A 27,977-nucleotide genomic window follows, 5' to 3' on the forward strand; every position below is an offset into this window, starting at 1 on the left:
CTCCAGACAGGTTTTCACCGATGACTGGCGCGAACCCCGGAAGAAAGAATGACGAATATGAACAATCAGTTCACAGAGTCTGACAAATCCGCTTCTGTTCAGACCCTGGCGGACTCATCTTCCTGCGCTCTCTGTTTCTGTCTAGCCTAACAAAAACGTTGGAGTGACTTTTCTAAAAATGAATGTATTTCCCCGGCAAAGACTTAAAAACACGGTTGTGTTGGTGCTCGCGTTGAGCGCCGTTCGCTGCTGTCAAGCGTTCAACTTGGATGTGAGGTCTCCAGTCGTCAAAGAGGGAAAAACAGCTGGCAGTTTCTTTGGACTTTCTGTTGCGCTACACGAGCAGGTCGTAGGAGAGAAACGACACCTGTAAGTATATATATATATTTTTTTATGCATTATTATTACCTGACCCCAGGTGAAAAGTCATGAGAAGGACAATATCTTCTCAAGTCTGTGCACCTGTTGAGCGTTTTGCCTCTGCATTAACGATGTTTTATAATGCACTTACTTTTTAGGTGTCAGTGACGCCGGTTTTTTTTTTTTTTTTTTTTTTTTAAGTTTGTGCAAGAATAGCCTGCCGCTATTCATGTTGTCTGAATGCATGTTTTTCTAGCATGAGCAAGTTTTCATTTTTCTGAATTGAAAGGCATTTGGGTGTTTTAAAGTCCAAAAAAGGAAAAGAAATAATGTGTTAGAATTGTTTAGCGCTTTTTAAACAATTAAAAACTAATAAAACAGATTATTCAGGAATTTCAGTTTAGTTGTTTGTTGTTAATTATTATTATCATTAGTAGTAGTAGTAATTGTAAACAAAGCAGTAAATACATTTTATTTTAAAACAATATATTGTTCACTAAATCCAAGTCAGCAGTAACCGTCCTGCAGGCTGCCATTTTGTTGTCATGTGACCAAAAAACCATCATGTCTTGTCTCAAGTTTTTTTTTTTTAAATATTATATATTTGAATTTTTTTAAATTCAATTTTACAGTAGAAAAATCTAAGAAAATTGATATTCATTACTCAAAAAATGTATTGTAAAGTTATTAAATGAGATTTTTGTAGAAACTCTTGACTCTTGTAAAATGCACATTTAGTAGCATCTAAAACAACAAATACTTAGTAGTAATATAGTATAGTAAATTTAACCATACTATATTATTCCACATGGCATATCATTACTGCTACAGTGTAAGCTGCACACTTTATTTTTTTTTGTGGTTTTCTAATATGAAGATATGAATTTGTGATGTGGGTTTGTCATTGTCAATGTTTTGTCTGAAATTTTTGAAATGCTTTCATAATTTTTCTTGTTTCTGTTTTTTGTGGCATTGAATTAACTTGATTAACTCGGGTAAATGATTAACATGAAAGCTCCATTTCACAAGAGGATATGAGACCGTGGTAAAGCCGTCCGTTACTGTGGCTTAGGGCTGGGCAGGTCATGCACCCACTTGTCTAATGTTTTATAACCATTATGGTTGCTACAACAAATGTCGCTGCCTTTGTTCTCAAATACTGTTGCTCAAATTCAGATTTTTGACCTCATACTGTGAGATTTAACACCAAAAGTGATGAATAAAAGTCCTTATGGGTACAGCTGGCCAAAGAGTCAGAAATAATAACAGCTGTGAAATGGACACAGAAACTGTATAATCAAAGCACAATAGCGTTGCTTAAGGGCTTCTGAGCTGTACACATTGACCGCACATCCCCTGCCGCAGTGAAATATCTCTAGAAACCCACTGATCATTTACAATAGTCAGGAAGTTCCTCTGAGGCCCATTTGCTCGTGACTGAGGCAGTAGATTTTGCTTTGTAGCTCACTTATTTATGATTCTCACTAAATGAATTGGCGCTTATGAGTGCCGTGAGACCTGTATCACCAGCCTCATAAGACAATAACTAGTACAGAGTTGAGTTAGTAGTATGCAAGAAGACCGAGCTCAACAACAATATCATATTATCTGCGCTCTATCACCTATAAATTAATTTTATAGTGGGGCATAAAATCTTTTTCACAGATCCTCAGTGGGAGCTGTAGGAAAAAAACACCAGCTTTGCAGAAAAGCGTAAATTTGCATGATAGTGCAGGTAGATACTGGTTTGCACATGATGCTTTTTTCATCTCCTCAGGAAATCAGAATTCCACAGATTTCACAATGAAAGCCAGCCACTTAACTGCATTGACTCACGCAGGCTGTTTTCTTTGATTTCGGATAGCCCTTCGCAACATACAGCCCAACTTTAATTGAGAAATAGCATTTGAGCATATAACCAATAAATATGACCCAAACAGCGTAAAATAACAATTTGCGGTTGGTTTTCCGAGCGCTCAGGCAAAATACTTGGCGCTTTGTGGCTTTTATTTAAAACTAAGGTATTGCTGAAGCATTTTAATTGTTGACAGCTATACTGTGCCATAATAGAGCACCCTGATTTTTCAACGTAGTCGTCAAATCCACAAAGTAGCATGTTAAAAACTGCAACACGTTACAGACTTATATCTGTATAACGGCCTAAAGCTATACACACAAGAAAACCACATATCTGTTTCATGTGTCATTTCTGCAAACACAATTGAGATGATGAAATTGCATTTGATTTCATTTGATTAATGCTCTGATTCGACTGTATCAGACACATTACGGGCTTAGAATGAATGAAGTATACATAAAGCAGACTAAATAAATCATATGACATGTCTCTTCATTGTTAACAGATGTAGGACACTGTACCACAAGAGAGCAGTGCTGTCTGGACTGGCTCATTTCTCTTTGTGGTCTGTGAATTCTATTCTCTCAAAAACAGTGTGGTGTAAATGTTTGCTGTTTGTCATGTTAAATGCATTAAAGCTCAAACAGAGGATACACAGATTCAGTGTCTGCGTCTGCCCTTGTCAGTGTCCTAGAGGAGTCGTCATAAAGTAATGTGAGGTTGTCTGTATTACTAAATATATTTTCTGGTGACTTTCCGATTGAATCTCAGAGAATCTCAGAGCGTCTGCCTCTCCTTAAAAGGTTCTTTACAGCAGTGCCTTTAGAAGAACCATTTTTGGTTCCGCAAAGAACCAATCTGTCAAAGATTTCTTAACTTTTTTTTTTATCATCTAAAGAACCTTCTTTCACCACAAAGAGCCTTTTGGGAAACAGAAAGGTTCTTCAGATGTTAAAGTCTCTTAATGCAACCATTTAGACAAAAAATGTTCTCCTGTGAAGCACTCGCATTTTTAAGAGTGCATGTTTTTGTAATGAAAACTTTTTTTACTTGTTTTGTGGTTTTCATGCTGAGAAATAACATCCCTTACTTCTGATTTATGTTTTAAGTACACGTAAACCATTCAGAGGTCCTCCTGATCTTATCTGCGGCGAGAATTTGAGAAACAAGATCAGTCACGATGATATTAATTGGACTGGCTAGACATTCATCATCTTGTCGAATGCCATAAGGGCTTGTCTCAGTGGCACACAAGGACGTCTTGTGTTACTATGAGTTGTTCTTTGGCCATTTGTCTCAAGCACTGTCATAGACTAATAATCAGTTTCCTTTCTGTGATGGCTGAGCTAGAGCTGCAGAAGTTCTCAGAGCCTCTTCACCACAAACGACTGCTTATCATGCAGTTCACTGCAAAGCCACAAGCTGACATTTTCAAGACTTAGGTCCATTTAACAGCAGAACAACTGCAGCACATGTTTAAAGCATTTAAAGTGAGAACATACAGTCAGTATGGTGTACATTGCCGTTTTTGTGTTGGGATTTTATGTGACTTTATGTTTTCTGTTTATCTTATTTAACAATATCTGCAAGTTACAATATTGAAAGTTCAATGTAAACGTAGTTCGTTTTTTAAAAATGATGGCAGGTTAATGCCATAAACATCTCATGGGACTACAACAAACTACGTCCCAGGTTTGTGACATCACAGATCCAGATAAACAAAGGGGGCGGGGGCCATGTTGCACGGCTTTAGAGAAGAGGAATAGTTGTTGCCATGCTGTCAAAACTAGGGATGCACAAAAAATCTATACATATATGAATCAGAATTCTGTCTTCAAACAGTTCTAATGGATTCACAAGCTTCAAAATCACTGTTCTGAAATATTCTTAATCCTGTTCCTCATGTCCCACTGCTCTGCAGACGTTTTATATATATATATGTTTGAAGGTAATCATATTAGTTGATAGGCTGTGAATTCCCTAAATAAGCGGTTTTTAGACAAAAGCAGTTAATTTTTTTTTGCTGTGAAGCTTCTTCCCTTTTAATTTAAATAAACCACTCGCACTTGGTGTCTCACCTCGACTTCTCTTTTGTTCTCCACAAAATATGCTAGGCAACAATGTAAGAACGTCTTATTTTTTTAATACATTCTTTTATTAAAAAAAACAAAAACAAAAACAAAAAAACAACTGGAAAGGCTAAAAACATTTTTTATAAATGCTGGATTTTGAAACTTTTTATTTATCTCATTGGTCTTGTCGCCTGATTGCCTACTTTATTTTTATAAGCTGACCACAGTGACTGTTTATTGACATGCGGTTGAGTAAAGTCTCTCACCAGTCTCTAAGCTGTAGTTCCCCTATTACTGTTCTGTCCCATTACTCAGAAACGCTTTCTGTGAGTGTTCTGCATTAATACTGTTTTGTAAAGTAACACAAATTTATATATAGAAATTAATGAATGACAGACTTTTACAAGAACTGCACAGTCATTTCAGAAAGCTTTGCAGTTAGTACACTGGCTTGCTGATGCGCTGCTTGACCATTCAAATTAAAGGGCTGCTACTAACTGCTGTATAATTACATTATTTCATGCATTTTTAATGGTGGTGTTCTGCCTCAGTGAAAACTGTTTGTCAGTAGGAAAACTGTATTTTGTCAGCAGGTCAGGTTTCAGGTTTTATTGTAAATTGAGCTGTGACGTGAGTTTCCTGTGTGATTTCCTGTGTCTTTTAGCTTGTGGTGTATGCTTTGTTAGCGGCTGAGGTTAGACAGACAAGGCGAGGTGTCAGATAAGGGAATAATCTATTTGTCTGATCAAATTTGCAGTTATTTTTACTTTAGACAGTGGAATAGATTAAACTCAGATTAACAGATATTTAAAGCTTTGTCTGAATTGGTGTTTAGTGTTCTTTCACTTCTAGCAAAATGTGAAAATTCACTAAATAGACTATAATCAGGTTAGAAACCATGTTGAATTTAAAGTGGATGAAAACAAGGCTGTGAGGGATGTGTTAAGTGGCACAGACTGTTGTCAGCTTGTTTCATTTTTCAAATCACAAAGATGTTTCGTCAGCTGAACAACTGATATGTTGATAAACTACATTACAATCCATTGAACGCACTGCACTTCTATCCCTCACGCTGTCATTTTAATACCTGTCAAATATGTCGGGTAATGTTAATGTCATTGGCGAACAGGGCAGGCCCATCCATCAAGTATTACGCCAAGTCTACAAGTGAATCGTGATAAGATTTGAAAAATCCAGTAATAATCAACAAAACAACATTATGTCTGAGTATTATATTTAAAAATGCCTTTATGGTGCTTGAGTTGTCAATGGAGTAGGGTAGGCTCTATGAAAATCATCGAGTGGTCTAGGCAGTACGTCATAAAACACTTTTAGCTGAAGCGGAGTATGTTTGTCTCGCCTCTGGGCTGGAAAGCCTAGAGGGATAATGACTTGCTGTGCATGTGGAGCATCCTGGGTTTTTGGATTAGATATTATCCATTAATCTGTAACAGCTGGAATGTCAAGAATGAGATTTGTCACCTTGTGAATGTTCTAGTTGCAGGACGATTGTCAGTTTAGTGGCCGCAGCAGCTCTGATTCATGCAGTTCCTGTATGGAATGGTTATATGAAATGTGAGTATAAAATTTCTGTCTAAAGTTTAAGGATGGTAAGATATGTAATTTTTTGGAAAGATGTCTCGTAAGCAAGTAAGGCTGCATTATTTGTACAGTAAAAACAACAAAAATTAAAATATTAAAATAACTGTTTTCTATTTTAATATATTTGTAATTTAATATTGGGATTTTGGGATTCAATGTCACACGATCCTTCAGAAATCATTCTATTATACTGATTTGCTGCTCAAGAAACATTTTTAATTATTATCAATGTTCAAAACGTGCTGCTTAATGTTGTTGTGAAACCATGTCTTTAGGATTTTTAGGATTCTTTGATGAACAGAAAGTTCAGTGAAAGAGCTCATGAATAAAAAGAGCTTAATTTATTTGATCTAGAACATTACACATGTCTGTAAAGTAACTTATGTTCTTAATGATGTAAAAGTAAAAAATGGGGACAGTTTTCACTGAGCACAGTGCATTGTTGGACTCACTTCTCTACAAAGCACATACGCTGTGCTGCCTAGAATTTGGCCTCGAGAAGGTGTCTTAGAATACATTGGGAAGTTTCTTATGTTTTGAAACAAACTTTGCACAAATATGATGCCTCTCATCTCTGCTCACCCACTCACTTGAAAGTGTAATGAGCTCTCTGTGCACGTCATTTATTGTGCAGCTTAGTGCTGACTCTGTTATGGTTGCTTTTCTGTTCATTCAGAGCAATATGTGGGAGATAAGGGATGTGAATTTCACCTGCCTGAACTTGAATGTGTGCAGCACTTCCAGTGAGTTTTTCTCTCCTAATCAAGCTCTTTGTTCGTGGCCAGACTGTCTAGAGCACTGAGCGTGGCCAGTGAGACATTTTTCTGTAGGCCTGTTTATTGAAAGTTTAGGCCTTTGAACAGCTTGGAGGCACACATATCAAACAAAGGTGTAACATGTGAACTCTGGCCCTTTTACCTTTTATGAACTCGGTGAAACGGTTGAAGCAGACACACCTTCTTCAGCAGCTTGCAGGAAGTTGTGTGCCCAGTGATCTGACTCATAGCTGTTTTATTTAAGTCAAAAAACGAATCACCGTGTAAATCATAAATAGGGCTAGAACGAAGTTTAAAAAGTAATAGTCATTCCGCTAAAATATTCCAGCTTCTAAACTTCTTGAGGAAAAAGCCAAATGTCAGTACATATCTTCAAAAGATTCACTAGACCAAGAAATAAAAGCGAAATCTCAGTGTTATTTGCAGTTCAAACGTACTGCAGGATGTTTCCATCTGACAGAAAAGCAAAATGAAGACTAATGCTGTGGAAAAGATTAAATTAATCTATTCTGGTTGAGTCATATGCTCTCAAACAGAGCAGCTTCGATGAAATGAAGCACCAGTAAATGCAAACCCCCCCCAAGCAGCCTGCGGTTCATAAACTTGCCTCTGAGGTATGTGACGTTTGCCACTAGACCTGTAGATAATTGTAGTGGTAAAACCCATGTGACTAGTATCTGTTTAAGCATAAACAGGCTCAGGTGTAATGCACTGGAAGTATGATTTGCTAAACAAACTGCATTAAACGTCTCTGCAGATTCTGTGTTTTAAGTCAGACTTTTCCCATGTTGTCTATTTATATCATTATATTAATAATGTTGTCTATTATATTTATAACCACACTTTTTTTTGGCAGAAAAACATTAGAATTTGGTCTTCAATTACTATTTTAATAAACACCTTCTCACTTCTGCTTAGAATAAAACACACCATTTTGATGCTGCCGCACCTTTAAGACAAAAGTAAACACCTTTTTTGCATATAAAATAAGCAACAGCCCCCATAAAAGGTGGTGAACATGTAGCAACAAGGAGGATTATGACATTCTGTCTTGCTCATTCACCTTCTCTCGACTTTCTCATTTCCTGTCTTGTCCTTGCTGAAAGCAAATTTGTAGTCACATGATAGCATTTGAGGCGGAGACGGCAGCTGATTGTTTGTGATGGTGGTTTGAGGGGGACGATCATTGGGGTCCAAATGAAATTAGGCCCAAAGGGAGAGGGAGAGATGTCTTTCACTTCACCTTTTGTCTTTCGTTGTCCCTCTTTATCTTCCCCCTCTCCCTCCCTCCCTTTGACTCTGACCTCAGTCTGTGTCCTCACTGCAGTCTACCTCACCACAATGTGTGATGCATATGAACAAGTACAGAAACGAAAACAAATCACCACTGGAAGGAGTGTTGTAAAATTGAGCACAAAAGAAACCTCAGAATGTGTGTTTGTTGCTCACTTTGGGCAATGTATTTCAGTATGTTCACTTGTAGCATTTACGTATATACGACAGACATACAATTATGATTTTAATTGAACAGTTACACCAAAATAAACATTATCATTCAACACCATATCTTTTCGAACCTGTATGACTTCTTTCCTTAAAATATTTTTTCATGTCCATATAATGGAACTCAACAGACCCCACAGTTGATTCAAAATTCAACTAATTTGTTTCAAATTCTTTTCTGAAATGAATCACAATTTATTAGTCAATCCCACCTAACACTGAAGTATTTATACAGTATATGCTATTATATTGCAAATGATTATGTTCAGTCTTTAAACTAATGTAGGAACAACATAAAGACAGTTCCTTTTTTTAAACGTCTGTTTAGCAGCATTTTTTATGACTAAATGATCTTCCCATAAATACATTATATTTAGCTACGCGTGCCCTTCAATAAGTAGGAAATATAAAAATGCAATACACTAAATTAAAAATGTTAAATTTTGGTTATTTTGGCTGTTATGACTTTAAGAGCTGCAGCTCCTGAACATAATGCATTGTATTTTCTCACGATCTTTCCGCTGCCATGTATCTTGCTCTCTTGTTGGCTGTAGGTCGTATTTTTCAGTCAGAACTCATTTCACACACTCAGGATTTTGATTCGCAGACAGGTCCAGATATTTAACATGCCAAATATTTCACAGGCATCTGCAATTTTGCAAAACTTGTCGGCTAGAGGAAATCGGGGCTTAAATCTTGCAGTATGAAGTTGTCTTTACAAACGGCTTACTTATAACTGTCTCTGCATAGTGGTCTGGCATACAGAAATCAAAAAATGCAAAAATACCACTTACTGTGGCAAATATCATGTTACTTATAATCCAAGTTCTCTGCTGAATGTTTGGACTGTCAGACATAATACATTCCTGTTAAAATTCACCAAACAGAATTTTAAAGAAGATGAAATGACCGCATCGCCCACTAAAGCCCATTCATAATCCCGTTAGACACAAGTCATGATCTGATGAGATCTCATCCCTCACAGAGAGGAATATTTATGAGGCCTCAGGCTGCAAGGTGGATAAAATAGCAACTAGGGTGCGTGTCTCCAAAAGTCATGAAACATTAATGAATCAAGCTTGCAGGCAGCACCGCTTTAGTCATTATTATGTCTGTCGTGCTCTCACAAATATTGAAATAAAATTCATTGATTTTGTGATTAGAGTTTAATGAAATGCCGCTTTAATTCTGCTCACTTACCTCAAGGGCTCTAGAGGATTGCATCTCTTCCATGATGTGGGTATCGTAGGCCTGACTCTAATCTGTAAGGCTGCCTCGCTTTTTTGTCATCAAAATCGAATCGGTTACATAGGTGGAGCTTGAGTAAGCCATTTTCCCTGGAAGGGATGAAGAATGTATGCATCATAATAGCTTGCCTGTGGAAAGCGAAGTAGACATGAACGTGTGAAGATACCCGTTCCGTGGTGCATTACACAAATCCATTCATCCCACCGTCTGAAAATGAACATTTGAGTCAAGTGTGATCACTGTCTCCTGTGGTTTTTAGATGCTTTATGTTAATCTCTTTTACCAGCAGGGCTCTGTATATAGTTAAAAGCATGTGGCTTGTTGGCGCTGATAGTCTTGTGGGCACTCCGCTGACATATAGTGTGTTGCGCTTTAGGTATCCTCTGTTCAAATCTGGACTCAAGGACCTTTCTTCAACTAGCCCCCCTCTCCCCCTCTTCCACTTCGCTTCCTGTCAATTCTGATCCATCCTCTCGCAAAAAATGCCAAAAGTAAGTCTTTAAAAAAACATGTGGCTTTCTAAGCGACGTTTTTTTTTGTCCATAGCACTGTGTTCTGGAAGTAATGGGTTCTAACAAGTCCTTCCAGTCAAAATCTGTTCACGTAGTGCGGCAAGCCCAGACAGATAAGGGTTACATTCAATTCTGAGGATAAGGTAAAATATGAGCCATACCTGGCACAAGGCTGGATGTGAATTTTTGCTTTATCCTTGAAAGTGTTATGTGAAAAAAATGTGTGTGCGTGTTGTTGTTTTTTTTGTCTCAAACAGCCATTGCTGTGGTACTGCAGCAAATGTGGCATAATACCCTGCCTCGAGACAGACTTGAGCTAAATCAGGTTTACACATGTTTCAGACTTCTTGTAGGAGCACCGAAGGAGAAAGCAGAGCCTGGAGTGTCAGCCAATGAGACTGGAGACGTATATGCCTGTCCAATCACTGCAGACCCTAAAGACTGCAAAAGACTAAACCTTCTTCTCTCAAGTAATTTTTCTGACATTGATACAAGCCATGAGTTTGGCTTCACTTTTTCATTGTTGTAGTTGTGTTTAGTTTTACTTATTGTAATGCGAGTCATATGAAACATAAATGCATTTATTTATAAATTATGTCACCTTGGAATTATAAGGTTCTGTCTGACTTTGAAAACGCTGGAGTAAGTGTAAACCGTAGCAAAAGTTATGCGTTTTAAAATGAAAACGCACTAGTGTAAACGGAGCAAAACAGAGACTTTTGAAAACAATGGCGTGACTGCCCAACTGAGATTGTTTCTAAAACGCAGCGGAAACATCAGTGTAAAGAGGATCGGTTTCATTCTAAAAACTTGTAAACGGGGCCTTAGTATCTCAAAAAGGCTAAGAATGCAGATAGAACCTTACAATTCCAAGGCAGCAATTTGCTTACTTTCATATATTTCATAAAGGGGAAAATCTATGACATTTATATGATTTATGAATTATTAAAAACAATTGATGAGTACACCCGCTCTAAAACCTTCAGCAAAAAAATTACTCTTAGATGACATGTTAGTCTTCATTGTATATACATGTTCTGGTCATATAATTAGAATAAATTTCATTAATTCCATTCAAAAAGTGAAACTTATATTCATTCATTACACACAGACTGATATATTTCAAATGTTTATTTCTTTTAATTTTGATGATAACAACTGACAACTAATGAAAACCCGAAATTTAATATCTCTATTTAATATCTATTTAATATAGAAATTTAGAATATTGTGAAAAGGTTGAATACTGAAGATACCTGTTGCCACACTCTGCCACACCTGCAAAGGCCTTTAAATGCTCTCTCATTCTAGTTCTGTTGGCTACACAATCATGGGGAAGACTGCTGACTTTACAGTTGTACAAAAGATGACTGTTGACACCTTGCACAAGGTGTGGTCGAAAAGTGTACAAGCAATTGGGATAACTGCCCCCTGGAGAGGATTGTGAAAGAAAACTCATTCAAAAATGTGGGGGAGATTCACAAAGAGTGGACTGCAGCTGGTGTTAGTGCTTCAAGAACCTCTAGGCAAAGACGTATGCAAGACATGGGTTTCAGCTGTCCCATTTCCTGTATCAAGTCACTCTTGAACAACAGACAGCTGCTTGATCAGTTACCAAAGAAAATGTCAAAATGATTCAATTATTCAGCAAAATAATACTTTCTTATCAAAGTGCTAAAATGATGTGTGGCCAAAATGACTACACCTCCCTAAAAGTTACTAAGAAAGAAAGAAAAGTGGATGGACCCTATCATTAATATGACGTAAGGTGCAGCGCAAGTGTGATTGCTAGTTTCAGCACACATGCCAAATATGAAAAACTAAAGAATTACAGTATTATTGTATTATATGGCTACATACATATAAACATTGTGTTTATCAGAATTAGCCTTGTGCATTAGCAGATCAGTTTCTTTGCTTGAGAAGTGTTCAACTTTTCTGCCAACAAATTATGACATGTAGATAGTGATCCACCATGGCGCATGAGCAAGTCACTCTTAAAGGGAATGGGAGATGAGACTGATTGGTTTATTGCAGGGTTCCTCAAATCTCACCCTGGATGTCCAATGCACTGCAGAGTTTAGCTGCAACCCTGATAAAACTCACCTACCTGTGATTTTCTAATGATCCTGAAGACACTGATTAGCATGCTCAGGTGTGCTTGATTAGGGTTAAAGCAAAAACTCTGCAGGAAAATGAATCTCGAGGTCCAGACTTGAGGATAACTGGTTTATTGGATGTTACACCAAAAAAAAACATCCTTTAATTATTAAGAAAATAGGGACAACCCATTTTGACAATACGCCCGAGCTCACGGACCGTTTTTCTGTCGTTAAAACAGCAAAAGGGGACTTGGACACGCCCTGAGCGCACCTGTGCCGTGTGCTTTAGATTTTGCATTTAAATAGGGCCCTAAAGGCTTTAAGGCTATTTTGTGATCAACAGGTACATATATTGAACCAAAATATATTATATATTTAAAGACAAGTAATTTTCTGACAATTAAAAGTGTTATATAACCCAGTGAAGCATACTCAGACTTAATGCTGGCAGCAGTGGAACCACTCGGGAGACTGCCAGGTGACTTTTTTCTCAGCATAAAAGAGCACAATGGTACAAGAGCAATACCAAATTATTGTTTTAAGTGTGAAAATATAACAGAAGTGGCACAAACATTTAAAAACAATGGACTTGAGACAAGGATCCTGAAATAATCAGGTCTTCACTTTAAGTTTTCATTTAATGATGAGTGAATTTTTGCTAGAAAAAGAGCAGGAGAAATAAGAGCAGGCAAAAGCTAAGGGATATTTTAACCTCACAGAGTACGACAGCCTACAGACACAACATGGATGCTTGTTGCCACCACTAGAATTACCTCTAGCCAAATAAATAAACTCATTTAACCTCTTCCAAGGTCCATATTTACAATATAGAGATTTCTGGGAAACCATACTCCGGTCTCAAGAGACCAAGTGAATCGTTCTGGTGTTGCTAGAGGAGGAGTACAATAAGAAATGCTTAGTACCCACAGGGACGTTTAGTACTAGTAAAGCTCTTCCGTAGGGATGAATGAGTGCTAAAGGTATTGCACTTGAGAAGCTGTGAGTGATTCTGTACAAAAGGTGAATCACTAGGGTGATACTTTTTCAAAAGTTCAAATCTGTACACTTTAAGTATTAATATGTACCTTTGAGGTACCAAAAAGAATCTTTAAGTTACAAACATGTACATTTAAAAAAAGTTACAGCCCCATTAAGCATTTGTACCTTTATTTCTGAAAGTGTAGAGACAAGCTGAGCCAAACTCTTGTCTTCCGGCAGTTAACAGATGTGAAAATTTGTCATGAACTTGTACACCCAGTGTCAAGAATGGTCAGAGCAGTGTACTTAAAGCTTTCAACTGAACTAAATTGGCTAATTTACTTATCTTACAGAGAATATTGGCATATGTTATCAAAATATCAATTCATAATGATATTTAAAATATGAATTCAAACATTGTATACAATGTATAAGTACACAATAAAACCTTTTTATACTAATAGTAGTATAAATAGTAATATTTAACTGTGCATATAGTAATATCTATATATCTATCTCCGACTATTAAAACAATTTCAGACTGAAAAACTTTAAAACTTTAAACATTTTTTTAATCTTGTTATTGTTGTAGTGCCCCACATGTCTGCAGGGTACCACAGAAAGAGCAGATCTGAAAAGTTGCTTTGTGTTACGCAGATGTTGAAGACATACTGAAGCCTAATAATGATGTGGTGGATGGGATGTGGCTAGGTGTGTCGTTAGTCAGTCAGAGTCAACCAGGGGGCCGTGTACTGGTGAGTTTATACAAAAAAATCAACTCACATTAAGCATTGCTTTTACTGTCCTGACATAGTATTATTCATCACTCTAATTACTAGGCCTGTGGCCATCGTTACATACGAAACTTCACAAGCAACTTTCGAATGATTGGGAAGTGCTATGTTCGTGGAAACGATTTGAAGTACAACACAGCAGACGCTCAGTGGCAGTCATATTATGAGATGTGTAACCCCAGAGATGATCAGAATAATGAAGGCATGTGTCTTGCTGGAATGTCTGCTGACATCTCTCAGACGGATGTCTTCATGGGTGCACCTGGATGCTTCAACTGGCAAGGTGAGGGGAATTTTTTCTGTAAGCATTTTGCTTCTACATGCAAAAATCATGTTAAACTCTCTTCTAATAATTTTTCGTCATACGCAGGAAACACATTTTCGCTGTGGTATAACCCTGAAAGTAGGATTGATGATGTAAGGAGCATGCTTCCAAACATGCAAAGAGGAAATATATATATTGGTAAGGCAGTGCTACAATCTTGCTTTCTGGATTTTCTTGTATTTACTCAGTTTTTGAAGCAAAAAATGACAAAAAAAACTAAATCTGCATAAATCTCAGTTTCAAAAAACTGCCCCCTTTGACTGTTTTGTGGTCCGTACTATAAGTGTGTCTACTCTATGTGTTTATATGTATATATAAATACACACACATACTTGTATATATTTAAGATTTATTATAATTCCTGTAATATATATTTTAGGGCTGTCAATTAATCAAATTAATCATCCCATATTAATTGCACATAAAATTTGACTGAGAAATTACCAATAAAATATATTTTAAGACCATTATTGTGTAATATGAGAAGTACAAATAAAATGAAAAATGTATTTATGCATATAATACTATAAATGTTGCATTACTGTTTATAAGCACTAATCTTTATTATTTATTATATAACAAATCCCTGTGGTAAGAGGTACACAAATTACATCTTTCATGAAACATAATATCTAGAGATGTTTTTAAAATCAATGTCAAATCCATACATGTGCTTTCTTTAATATTACATTTACTAATATGACTGACTGATTGCTCTTCAGGTTACTCTATAGCTGTGGCTCAAGATGTATTGTACAAAGGCAAAGACACAGTAGTAACAGGAGCTCCAAGAGATGAAGCCAAAGGATCTGTAGTGATGGCTGAAGTTCACAGAATTGGTATCAGTGGAGAAGTCAAAATAAAATCCACCGTCATGGGGGATCAAGTTGGATCCTATTTTGGAAGCAGCGTTGCTGTTGTTGACCTTGACAATGATGGGTAAAGACTATTCTTGTCTTTTTGTTTTCCCTTAATAATGAAACGGAGAATCTCGACGTGGAAATTTAACTCGTCTTCGTTTATAGTTGGAAGGATCTGCTTGTCGGAGCCCCTTACTATTTCGACCGGAGAAAAGATGAAGGAGGAGCGGTGTATGTCTATATGAACCAAAACGGGTCTTTTCGTGACAAAGCTGATGTGGTGCTCACTGGGTCTAAGAACTCAGCTTTCGGTATGGCTGTTGCTGCTATTGGTGATGTTAACCAGGATGGCTTTCAAGGTAGGTTTGTGGGGTTTCTCTGATTGGGCTCTGTACAATTTTAGTCATTTGTGGCTATTTGCAAGAATTCACTTTTGTGTGCAGCACTTCATCAGAGCAGCGCATTATACAGTCAAAGACATTTTACTCTGCTGCCTTCTTGTGGCTTTACTAAGAATATTACTGTTTCTCACTCTGTTCCTTAACAGATTTTGCTGTTGGTTCTCCATATCATAGTACAGGCAGAGTATCGATATGGATGGGAAGCAAAACGGGTATTTCCCAAACACCTAGTCAGGTCAGATGGGAATATTAAGTATTATTTTGAGAGTTAAGATGTAAAATTACTAAAGTGCAGCTCTTAAAATTCTTAAGAAGTTCTTAAGATCGTAAGTTCTTTTTTTTTTTCTTAAGAAGAAAATTACAGTCTTTATGTGAATGAATAAATCAATAAAAAATGAATAATAAATGAATGAATAATCTTCCCGAAGACTCACTGATAGACTCAAAGAAAAACACTTCTAGGGTTGACTGCACTGCCTGTTGATTACCATAATAATCTTAATAAACATCCAATAAGCATTTAATAAGCATTTCATCATGACCAGCTTGACATTTTTAATGCGCCATGTTTTTGGAGATGGAAAAAAACCTCATTTAAAATAAGCCAGTAAATACATCACAGCATTTGACGCATTTGATCATTTTAATGCATCCTTGCTGAATAAAAGTATTAAATCCTTTACAAAAATGATACTTATCCCACACTTTGGTTTTGTTTTACACTTTTAGAGGTTAATACTGTAATAATAATCATTTGATTGTCATTTTGTGTGATTGCTTTCACTGATACTCAGTTGATTGCTCTAACGTTATTTCCCCAGGTCATTGATGGAAAAGACATCCCAGGAGGTGGACTCCAGACGTTTGGCTATTCCATCAGTGGTGGCATGGATGTGGACAAGAACAGTTACCCAGACATAGCAGTTGGATCATTAGATGATCGTGTGGTCTTGCTAAGGTGATTTGATCATGTCACAATATTTTGCTATTTTATATATTTTAGTTGTATAGCATCATGGTAGCAGACAAAGACCAAAATTTATTTAATCGGTTAATAAATCAAAGTTTAAAAATTTTGTACTTTGATTAGTGATTTGTTTATCAGACCTGCAGGCTTTATCTCACTGTGTTTTCTTTGATTTCCCCCTCATAAGAGCGCGTCCTGTGATTCACCTAAAGAACACTTTCACTGTGACACCAGACGTTATCAGCCCTGAAGACTGTGATGCCTGGTAATGAATCCCTAAACGTCTCACTCCAACTTTCACACTTGTTTGTTTACATTTTAATGAGCCACTTCAGTAGTTACTTTAGTAGTCTACAGTGTCACAATATAATAACTGTCAGTTATTTCCCAAAATTATGGATGGATCCGTAATGGATCAGATAGGACCAGTTAACAACACTGACTAATTTAAAAACTGCACAAATCAATGCGAGGGGCCGACCAAAAAAACCCCTTTGGCATAATTAGAATGTATATCAATGGTATGCTATAATCTATATTTTTCATAATATGTTTGCAATCTTAATGCTGATTATGTATTTTGAAATGTACTGTAATATAATCTTCTGCTGTGTTTTCCACATACAGTATTGAAGCAAGAGTCTGTTTGTCCTACACATACAGCACTGGCAGTGGTAGTTCCCAGAAGAGCATTAGTAAGTATCGCATCACAGTTTAATACCCTAAATATAAATGCAGGACCTCTAGATATTATTGCCGTGCAAAATGTATGATTCAGTGTGCTGTTTGACATTCTGACTGTCAGACTTCAGGTCCGACATGAAGTAGCTGTAAGAAAGATGTGTTGTTTTCTCAGCTTTTCAATATACTGTGGAAGCCGATCTGCAATCGTCTCGGAGCCCTCGTGTTCGTTTCCTTGACAACAAAGATGGCAAATACACTGGCAAAATGTCTGTAAATCCTTCTGGAGATTGCCATTCTCTGAAACTCGAGCTTGTGGTATGACACAAGGCCATTCTTTGAATTGCTATTTTCAAAAAGGCTCATAATAATTGAGTGGGTTGTGTAATTGTATACAGGGATTTGTATAACTCTGATATATTGCCTCTCTGATATATTTAATTCTCACAATCCAAGACGATCCAAAACAAGGTTGCTCCGATAGTTTTCTTGCTGAGGGTGTCTTTGGTGGAGACTCCTCCCTCAGGCGGGCAGACGTTGGAAGACCTCAGTGCTTTTCCTGTGATCAGCCAAAAAGACGCTCTGACTAACAGAGCCGAGGTACCTTTGGCAGCATACTTTGCCTCACTCAAATGCAAATGATGTTTCCGTTGGAGAACGATGTCTGTCCTTCACCACCTGCTCACCAATGTCATCTCATTCTTCAGATTCACATTCAGAAAGCTTGTGGATCAGATAACAAATGTGAAAGCAACCTTCAGATGACGGCTACATTCACAGATGAGCAGAACATGCCGTTCCCCACGTAAGCTTGCTATCATTCTTCATGTGAAACGGAAAGTCGATTACTGAATGCAAAATATGTTCTATCCAATATGATTCTTAGGTCCCTTCAAGTATGACCAATTTTTGCTCATGAACACTCACCAATGACTTAAATGGAAATTGGCATTACTTTGTAGATTGGATGTGAACTGCTCATATGCGTGTTTCTACAGGCGAAATGGCCAGCAGATGTTTCACTACTCTACTGATGTAAAGAAGCTGAAGTTGATGGTAAATGTGTCCAATGTTCAATCACAAGACAAGAAAGCAGAAGATGCTTACGGTGCTTCTCTAAATGTCACCATTCCTACCTCGCTCAGCTTCTCCAGCCTAAACCCCAAGGTAAGATCAATAGATGTCCTCAGAAATGATACCTTAGTTCCTTCGATGGTTCTCAATACTTCGGAACAATTTCTTATGTAACAGTCTATATCAAAAATTACCAAGTAGTAGACCATGACCCAGATCTAGACCCTGAATTGACAACAGCTGGTAATGTTTCTCATAAATATATAAAATCGTAAAACAAAATGTATGCAATCTTAATCTTTTGTTTTTATCTGCAGGCAATAGCTCCTTCAAGCAACAACTGTACATTTTTTTTCGTTTTATACAATGTATGCTAAACAAAACAGCAGTTTGTGGAAAGGCTATGCAGGATTTATTTAGGATACTGCAGGACATTTATAATAAGCATTACATACATGCACATTGATTATTTATTTTCTTGACTGTACAAGCCATTTCAGCAAAGGATTTTGTAGTTCTTTATTTGTAGCTTATTTTTGCTTATTTTTGTTTGGTAGATTTAGGAATAAGTTACAATTTATAATATAATGAAAATAAAAACCAAATAGGTTGAATTTGTATAATTGTATATATAAAAAAATCTAGCCTTGGTGAGCATAAGAAACTTTCAGAAACATTTTGAATATGTGTATGTACATTTAGACATCAAACTGAATTTTACTTGTCTCTTGTTTTTCCTTCTTGTAGAACTTGTATTTTAACTTCACTCCCGGCATGCCTTATCTTCTGTGTACACTGGGGGACCCCTTCAAAAGCAATCAGAGGGTAAGTCTTCATTGGTATCAGTGACTTGACATTCATAGGTTTTTAAGCACACTTACTCTGGGATTTAACAGCAGACATATTGCAACGACCATATTAAATGGATATTGGATGAGACTTTAGGATTATTTATTGGATACAGGATGTAATAATAGGAGGTGAATTTAATTAACAGTGTTGCAGTGAAGAGCATTTCTAGAAGCAGATGTAATGAATCTGAAGATGGATGTCTTTATTTTTTTGTGGGTACTTTTTTCTTTCACAGGTGGAGATTGAGATCACCTTTGAAACGACAGGAATCACAATAGACATGCAGGAGATTCAGACTGAACTGCAGCTCTCAACGTATGAGAAATCTCCATTATTTTCTTCAGATACTTAAATAGGCTGAACGTTTGGGGAGAGATGCTTTGCAGGAAATGAGCTCGCGAAAAATCAATATCCCTTCTAAAGACACAGAATCCTGAAGAGAAACTGTTGTGCGCATAAGTTTACATAACCTGTGCAGGATCTCGAAGATGATTCTTAGGGAGTTAAAATCTAATGATATGTTACCCAATTCATTCAATAAATTATTTCCTGAAGAAGCTGCGTAACATATATTTACATGTTTATATAAAGAATACAAAAATATATATTTGAATTATTATGAAGGTTTACATGTCTCTTTTTATCAATATTATATTCAGCTTGTATTTGTATGAGTTTATGTAATCTCAGCCATTATATCAAATAGTACTACTAGTTACTAGTTATTTTTCTTTTTTCTTTTTTTTGGTCATAAACATCTGGCAAATACTGTAAGGAGAATTGAACAGAACTGTATATAGAAGGAATATCATTAACCCACCCACAGGAAGGAATCCAGTGCATTAAACAGGGTGAAAAGCACTGTGATTCACTCTTCAGTTCTGCAGATTTAACCACTAACATATGCATATGAAAGAACAATTGTCTGTGAAAGAGGTTTGTTCAAAGAGTATGATTCAGATTTGGCTGATGATTTCATCTGCACTTCTCAGGTGGAGCGATCAGAATGATCTACGGCCCCTGTCGAGAGTGCTGATGGTGGAGAACATCCTACAGCCCTTCTTTAATATGTGAGTTATGTGCCATTTTTATCCTTAGAGCATTTCTTTTCTTCTACTTTTTCAAAGCTATGTCAGAATGACTCATGTTACACTTCAGTGTTATATAGACATTTTACTTTTTTAACCTTTTTTTTAACCTAAATTACCTTTAGTAAGAGCTACATAAAATCAAATCATTTTGCAAATAAATTAATTTGAAAATTTCTCTTTTTCACGTAGCCCTTCATCCCAGTTTAGGACAGAATTCAGTGGAAAAGTAAAGGGAGAATCAGCTATGCAGAGTACCAGTGACATCGGAAGCCCAGTGGAATTCAACTTGACGGCAAGATGTTTTTACAGCCTACATTTATAACTAGCTGTGATGCGTTGAGTCTCCAGTGTTGGACAATATGTCTGTAAACACTGTAAGAAAACAATACTATGTGACACAGCACAGCCTTTGAGAACATATTTAATGTTAACACACAGCATTGTGGAGTGGGATTTTGGATTAATGAAATTTCATGGTAGGCGGAAATGTGGAGAAACCAAAAGACTGACAAAATCTCTCATTGTTTGCTGCAGACAACACGGATTAAGACAAAATCTCAGACTTATTACATCATGCCTATTTAGCAAATGGTGTACAGATGGTCACACATCAGACGTAAAAGGAAGATGACATACGGTGTCTTAAAATTGAACATCGAGTTTAATGCAAAACAAAAACATCATAAAAATAACATGCATCACAAATATATTGTTATGTGGTCCAAAAATGAAATAAAAATATTGAACTACATGAGGGCGAGTAATAAATGATAGAATTTGCTTAATTTTTGAGTGAACTGTCCCTAAGTAGATGAGAATATGAATTCATACAAACTAGGCACCATTTTGCCAAATGTAAAATAATTTGGTCATTGGCAATTGCGATGCTCTACCCGTGATGCCCGTGCTTGTCCTAGTTGTGGTGAGATCAATCAGTTTGCAATTACTCACAGTAATTGTTTTATTTATTCTTTCATTTTCAGGTGACTCTTTCTGGCAAACCTCTGGGAAATCTGGGTTATCTGGAAGTGGTCTTTCAGTGGCCTTATGCTGTGGCTAATCAGAAGTGGCTGCTTTATCTGTCAGAGATTCAGATGACAGGAACCTCCAAGCCATTCTGTGTCCCGGAAAATAACGTCATAAACCCCCTTAAACTCATTGTAAGTGATTATATGTCTGACTGTCACTGATTGTTTTTCTGCAGTACGGTGTTGATGACAGAGCAGTTTAGCACAATCCAGGCATTGAATCCTTGAGAGAAGCAGCAGAAGAAATCATGCTGGGACTGGGACCTCCTCCCTTCCCAGAACTATATTACCCACAGCTCGCAGTGCAATCTCGCTCAATGTACAAAGCCGAGTGGGAATTATTTCAGAAAAAGTCCATCTCCTAATATGAAGCAGAAGGTGGTTCGGAGACTATCTATCTCTCTGTGCCTATAAATCAGTGTGACGTGTGCTTAAGAGGTCTAGATGCTCTACAAATAAATCCAAGAACTCAAAAAAGAATTAACTGAGACGGTAAGATCATACTAAGCAAGTCAATTAAAAAATATTCTAATTCAAGGTGACTTATGCTCATTAATATATGATCCAGCAGAGCATCACATTTTTCTGTAGGCCAACTTGGAAGTTAGCGTCTCCCTCGATCCCTCGACAGAATTCTTTTGGATTAGAAAATAAGCTCTGTGACCAACATTTTATGATTCTTACACATTTTGTTCATGGTGATAATCTTTGCAGATGAACACAACTTTTATGATTTCTGAAGCCAAAATACAACTGCCAGAGATCAAAAAACTAAACATAGTTATATGTTTAAAAAGAAACGTTTTCTATGAGAATTGAAGTTAGAATAGCGCAATTATAAACAAACCAAAATAATGAGTTTTCCTGTTCGGTTTGAGGATGATTGATGTGCCCTACCTCTGTAATTCAGTTTGGCCATTTGTTAGCACCCAAATTTGTCAAGATGCAAAAAATTTGAAAAATCGCAAGGTTGTACTACTGATGTCTTTTGTGCTGTAGAATAAAACATGATATCTTGAGCTTTTGTTAACCGCTGACCTTAGTTCAAGCTTTTAACAAAAATTCCGGTGACTACAGAATCCAAGGAACTCTAGGTGCTAATATGCTAATAAACTCGTTTTCAGGTTTTTGAAAATAAAAATATCATCCCTGCAGCATTTTACTGACATGCACTTAATATAATGTGCTTGTTAATGTGATGGATGTGTTACCTCCTGTGGATTAGGTGTCAGAGCGCAAGACTAGAAGGAGGAAAAGAGACGAGGCCTCCTTGGAGTCTAAACAGACTGAACTGCAGGCCCTCCCGAACCTGCGGGCCGTCCAGAGGAAGCCTCCTGCCAACCTGGTGAGTATATCCATCTCCCTCAACCATTGTTTTGTTGCTAGGCAACTGGATGATACTGGCATGTCATGTCTCCTCTGATACTTTGCATGATGTAGTATGCAACAGAGACTAGACAAAGACAAAATGAAGAGTGTTTTGGCTGCCACTGCTCATTCTCTTTCAATGTCAGGACTGTGATACAGGTAGTGCCCTCTGTCAGACATTCACCTGCCCCTTGCTTGGCATGGAAACCTCGGCCAATCTCACTGTCAGAGCACGCCTATGGAACAGCACAATGCTTGAGGTCAGAGCTCCGCTTTCTTTTGAAAACTTCACATCCTTGTCTCATTACTGCAGGCTTGTTGCATGCCAGGCTCTCAAGGATAAAACCCATACTTGCTTTGTGACATTTTCCAGAGTTTATGAGGATTTAAGTGGCTTCATTTTTGTTGCACCAGGTGCAGTACTTCAAAATATGCAATATACTTTGGCTTATAAGTTGATACAGTGGCCCCAAAAAGTATTTGCACACTTAAAACTTGCATTAGAAGCAAAGAGGCATCTGTAAACAAATGATGCTAGACTTTTTTTCAGAACCACCTTAACTTTTGTAAGCATTACTTTTATTTAACTGTTCCCAATGTGATTTTAGTGGATGTATGAAGTTATATTGCCTGAAGCATTTCTTCACATTAACTATGGAAATGTTCTTCTTACTTTGAACACAGTGTATGTATGTATTTATGTGTGTGTTTATATATATATATATATATATATATATATATATATATATATATATATATATATATATATATATATATATATATATATATATATATATATATATAGTTGTATAAAAGAGAGAGAGAGAGCAGTTTTAGCTCTAGGAACTCTGTATGGGGGGACAATATATGACAATATTTAGCTTCATTAAAGAGTCTAAAACAACTTCTGGGAAATATCAGTAACATAAGTGTACTCTGATTGGCCAAACACATACGAAACACCTCTGTTATCACTGAAACCCACTATACACCACAAAAAACTGCTATAAGCCTCCATTCACCAATCATTGACGTTTGTAGATGCTGCGAATAAAGACGTCTCCTGCTGCTGGGAAGTGCAACAACAAAAAGGGTCCATAGGGGAAATTGGTTCTATATTGTGCAAAAGCCCCTTATTAGTACCCCTGGTCTCTAAGAACTATTTAGGTGCAGTATTTTTGAGAAGCATAGCCCTGTAGGAGTCTGTTCCTGTAGCCTCACCAGCACAGCACATTTCAAAACGTCTTCCTTATTTAACCCAGCTGAATTAATTCATCAGCTGATTAGCAGAGTACTCCATGTCCTGAGCTGAGTGTGTCCAATATAACTCTGGGAAAAAAACGAATCATTTTACTGACACTCTTGTTCAGCCAAATGAACTAATCTGTATTCTGGTTCTTTTGTTCATTTGAACGGAGTTGAAATTCCCCATACACATTCACGTATGCAGTGTTTTGTCATATTGTGAACTAGGTAATCATTATAATGAAGTATAATTACGAGAAGCATCACCTCCTAAGTCTTTTATTTCTTTGCCACATGACAGATGCAGTGAATGAATGGTTCACGAACGACCCATCACTAGACCAAATATAAGCAACTTCCCAAATGTGCTCTGCTCTCTTTTTACAGGACTACAATGCTGCAAGAGTGCTCGTGTATGGTAGAGCCACGCTGAGTCTAAAAACAGACAAACCAAGCATCAAGATGAGCAATTACACCCGTGAGGTACAAACTCAACATCTCAGAGTTTCCTCTTCTATCTGGAACTCTCTCTTGCATACATTTAGCATAAGTGAGGGAAAATCAAATAATTATTAAAATGAGGCAATTTCCTGTATATGTTTTCTGGTGCATTAGAGATTAATGACAGTAAACATCTTTTCTGTGTTTAGTTTACAGTAGCTATAGACCCTGCAGAGGCAGAAGAGCTTCAGTATGAAGTGCCTCTGTGGATAATCATTGTGTCCGCACTGGCAGGAGTGATTCTGCTGGGTCTGATTGTCATTTTACTGTGGAAGGTGAGGATCCTTTGTACTTCAATGCTCCACAATTTCCTTTTGTTCACACATCTGCGTGTTATTCTAGATGGAAGGACACAAACAACAACTTTATTTTATCCCATTATGTTTTGACACCATAAACAAAGTGTGAAGTTTGTCTTTTTTTCCCTCCACCTTGAGAGAAACAACAACACATACCGCCACACATTTTAATCATCTTTTTCAGTAAGGCAATATTTCACACGTTCATAATGGCACTTTGCTGTAAACTTTGCCGTAACCATATATTCTGTTAACTGGTTGGTTAAAATAGGTTGGATAACATGATTCAAATAGTAGGCCACATAAGGAATTAAAATAATTAGAGCTTTTACAATACATATAAACATATAAAACCAATTGTCTTTACATACGCAAACCACACACACAAACCACCGTCCAGGTAACACACATCAAAATAAAATTTTGTACATAAAATGTAAAGAAAAAAAAAAAAAAAAAAAAAAAAAAGGCCATTTTTGTTGAAGACAATATAGCTTTTAAGCATAAACGATATGTAATTCATACTTTTCACTTCCCAATCCACATTGTTACAGTGTTTTGCACAAATTAAATTTTTTATGTTGAATGTTTTATGGTGTCTATAGATGCCGCACGCGAATATATCGCACATATATCAAAACATTTGTACCAGAAGAACACTTGATTCCAAGCTAGCTCAATTCCTCCCTCCATGCCTTGTGTTTTGTTTGATCGCTTATATCTGAATCCTGTTCCCAGTGCGGTTTCTTCAAGAGGGCCAACACCAGAGAGCTTTATGAGGCCAAGGCCCAGAAAGCAGAAATGAAAACACAGCCATCTGAAAATGACCGCCTTACAGAGGAGGACTGAGATTCATTGGCCATTGTGGGCCTCTGACACAAATAGCGAATTCGTAGGTGCCACAGCCAACAGCTCTTTAGCTAAAACGCTCGGCTTAATTAACAATAATGTATTCCATGCAAGCTCCGCTAATACTGCCTTTCCTCTACCCTTTTGAGACACAGCGCTTGCCTCGTCTCTTTTCGACTCTCATCATTGCTCTCAAAAACACTAGAGGTTGTTTTTTTTCCTGAAACAAATTGATATGTGAGGCTTTTTGTTATGTCCTCAGGCTTGTGATGCTGTTATCTTGGAGATAGAATGATGTTTTAAAACATCAACTGTATATTGCTTTAATCCAACTTCTGAACGCCTTTTCTTGCTTTGACAAGACTAATAACTTCCTTCTGCGTTACCATGTTCTTTTCTTTTTTCCAGTTAGGGGCTTGCTTTCAACTGAGGAAACAAACTCCTTCTGATCACATCTTCTCTTACAGAGATAACAAGCTTTCTTTTCCCCCCTTCACAATCTACAGCTGAATTCATAATACATTTTTACGCTTGCTCTATCTCTTAATAATTTGCTCCCCTCATAATTTGACTCGAGTTTAAAGAATGCTTTCTCTCAGTTGCTATTTGATGTTAATCTTGTAATCTCATAAAATTACTTCATTTGAAGCTTTGGGATTTCTCAAAGCTTCTTTGAACACATGCTGCTTACCTTGTCGCTATAATAATCCTGGTAAAATAATGTGGTAGGATGCTTGCTCACAATGCTCTTTATGTTTTCTCACAGAGCGGCTTTTTTAAGCGGGCTGCCTACTCTCGAACTATGCCAAAATACCAAGGCGTGAAGATTGGTAAGAAGGAACAGTACCAGGTAAACCAGGGCTTTTTAATTGTGGACGCCACAAAAAATAAGAAACACTGGATCACAAGCTGGACTGAAAAGACACAGTACTACTGATGAAAGCACTCTTACATTGTCTCTTTTAGACAGCGGAATTGACTTTACCTGAGCTCTACCTGATTTGATTGGGGCTTTTTTTCTGGATATAAGATACAATTAATAATGTTTATTCAAAACTGTCAAACATGAACTGATTATACAAATGACTCTGTGAGACTGCATATTGTATTGATGTTTATTTTAGTTACAGTTTTACAACAGAATACATCTATTATGTATGCCGAAAGGCTCAACAATAAGGATTTCTCCTGCTGGCTCAGTAGTTCGGATTTATGCTTGGCCTGCCAACATTTTTACTGTCACCCACCACAAAGGAATGAAGCATTTTTACAATTACGCTCTCAAAAATTAAGGAAGAAAAAAAAAGGCGTTAAGAACTTTTTGCTGAAACAATGCTATATTAATCTTTATTTTGAAGATAATAACAATGTGTTTTTAACTGTATAGTTGCTAGAAATAATTTTTCATTAAATGTTACATTCTATTTTTTTATTGAGTAATTATTTTACTATAATTGCAAGAAAACAACACGCTGGGAATTATGTAGCTAAAATTTTACTGTAAATAATTTCTGCTGAAAAACAACGGCTTACATTGACAAAACTAACATGGTTTTGAAACAGTTTTCAAAGAGATTGCTAGGAAAATTTTACAATTAAGTACAAAGAAAAGGCAAGTAACAAATTAAAAAAAAAAATCAAATCAGAAATTCAAAAATAAATTTTTAAGGTGTACTCTAGTAATCTTTTTTTACATACAAATCTTTTTTATATTGAATAGTCATTTTGTTTAACAAAACCTTATATTTGTTGACCAACAAGATGAATACAGCAAAATATCTGTGTACATTTTTTTAAAAAATGTATGTACAAAATCAATGATTGTAAACTAGAAGGAAAATGGTCAATCAAAACTGTAAAACCGTCATTCACTTTTCTAGTGGGTCATCCTTGTTGTTGAGCTCTATGTTTTGTTCGATTTCTCTCTCTTTCGCATTTGTCTGTTTGAGGACTTGTATGTTATGTGTTCTGTAACTGAAAATAGCTCTGTATTTTCTCTTCGACTTTCCAATAGTGCTAAAATCTGTTGCCCAGTCATGACTCACAATCCCTCTCATTGGCTTCTTGCTTTATATATTTTTATCTTGCATCAGGTCACGTTTATGTGGAACACTAATGGATATCAAAGAAAAAAGACTCATCATATGAATGTGAATCGTTCGGTACAGGACAGCGAACACATATACACACAAATACTCCTCGCTTATGCAATTGGGACAGTACCTAATATCGAATTCATCCTATTTTTAAGTGTTTCATTCCCTGATTGTTGTTCATTTTAGTCAGGTTTTAGATATGTCAGTTGTAAATGTGACTCTTAAGGTGTCCAGTACCAGTCATGATTGTGCGGATGTGTTTCTACTCCAGTGATTTATATTTTTATTTAAAATGGTTTATAAATTAAGTGGATGTTATTTACGTGTCTAACTTAAAGATGTTCCTTTGGTGAAAATATGTCCTGTTCTCACGTGTGACCTGTAAATCTACGCAGCTAAAGGCTGTGTGCATTAATTGGCTCCCAAAGCTGCCTCAGTAAATAAATAAATAAAGTGATGGCTTAATAAAAGACAATGATTGCGTGTTTTGTCCTAAATGCGCGCTCGTGTTACTAATTTTGTAAGTAATGAACAG

At 36.7% G+C, this 27,977-nt stretch overlaps 1 protein-coding gene across 2 annotated transcripts; it reads left to right on the forward strand.

Moving 5' to 3' along the window:
* Nucleotides 1-27,912, forward strand: itga3a (integrin, alpha 3a). Of its 2 annotated transcripts, none has more exons than XM_043235269.1 (26): nucleotides 1-369; nucleotides 10,274-10,401; nucleotides 13,669-13,766; nucleotides 13,851-14,088; nucleotides 14,176-14,268; nucleotides 14,853-15,069; nucleotides 15,156-15,349; nucleotides 15,538-15,626; nucleotides 16,213-16,349; nucleotides 16,546-16,623; nucleotides 16,986-17,053; nucleotides 17,215-17,357; nucleotides 17,496-17,639; nucleotides 17,747-17,844; nucleotides 18,038-18,206; nucleotides 18,861-18,938; nucleotides 19,201-19,280; nucleotides 19,958-20,035; nucleotides 20,246-20,348; nucleotides 21,040-21,216; nucleotides 22,310-22,429; nucleotides 22,599-22,712; nucleotides 24,085-24,180; nucleotides 24,348-24,473; nucleotides 25,236-25,393; nucleotides 26,113-27,912. In XM_043235269.1, exons 1-25 carry the CDS (start codon nucleotides 179-181, stop codon nucleotides 25,344-25,346), a joined length of 3,168 nt encoding a protein of 1,055 aa, XP_043091204.1. In that variant the 5' UTR covers nucleotides 1-178; the 3' UTR covers nucleotides 25,347-25,393; nucleotides 26,113-27,912. The 2 variants fall into 2 exon arrangements, with proteins under 2 accessions (XP_043091204.1, XP_043091202.1); XM_043235267.1 differs by having other exon boundaries at nucleotides 25,236-25,389.
* The last annotated feature ends 65 nt before the right edge of the window (nucleotides 27,913-27,977 follow it).

This window comes from Puntigrus tetrazona, chromosome 3 (genome assembly GCF_018831695.1).
Source record: "Puntigrus tetrazona isolate hp1 chromosome 3, ASM1883169v1, whole genome shotgun sequence".
Classification (NCBI taxonomy): Eukaryota; Metazoa; Chordata; class Actinopteri; order Cypriniformes; family Cyprinidae; genus Puntigrus; species Puntigrus tetrazona.

Excerpts from the sequence above, each read along its gene's own strand:
- itga3a (XM_043235269.1), top strand. The coding sequence starts at position 179 with ATGAATGTATTTCCCCGGCAAAGACTTAAAAACACGGTTGTGTTGGTG. Across the intron at positions 15,070-15,155 it reads GTTGACCTTGACAATGATGG|TTGGAAGGATCTGCTTGTCG; the intron begins GTAAAGACTATT and ends CTTCGTTTATAG. Across the intron at positions 17,358-17,495 it reads CTCTGAAACTCGAGCTTGTG|ACGATCCAAAACAAGGTTGC; the intron begins GTATGACACAAG and ends TCACAATCCAAG.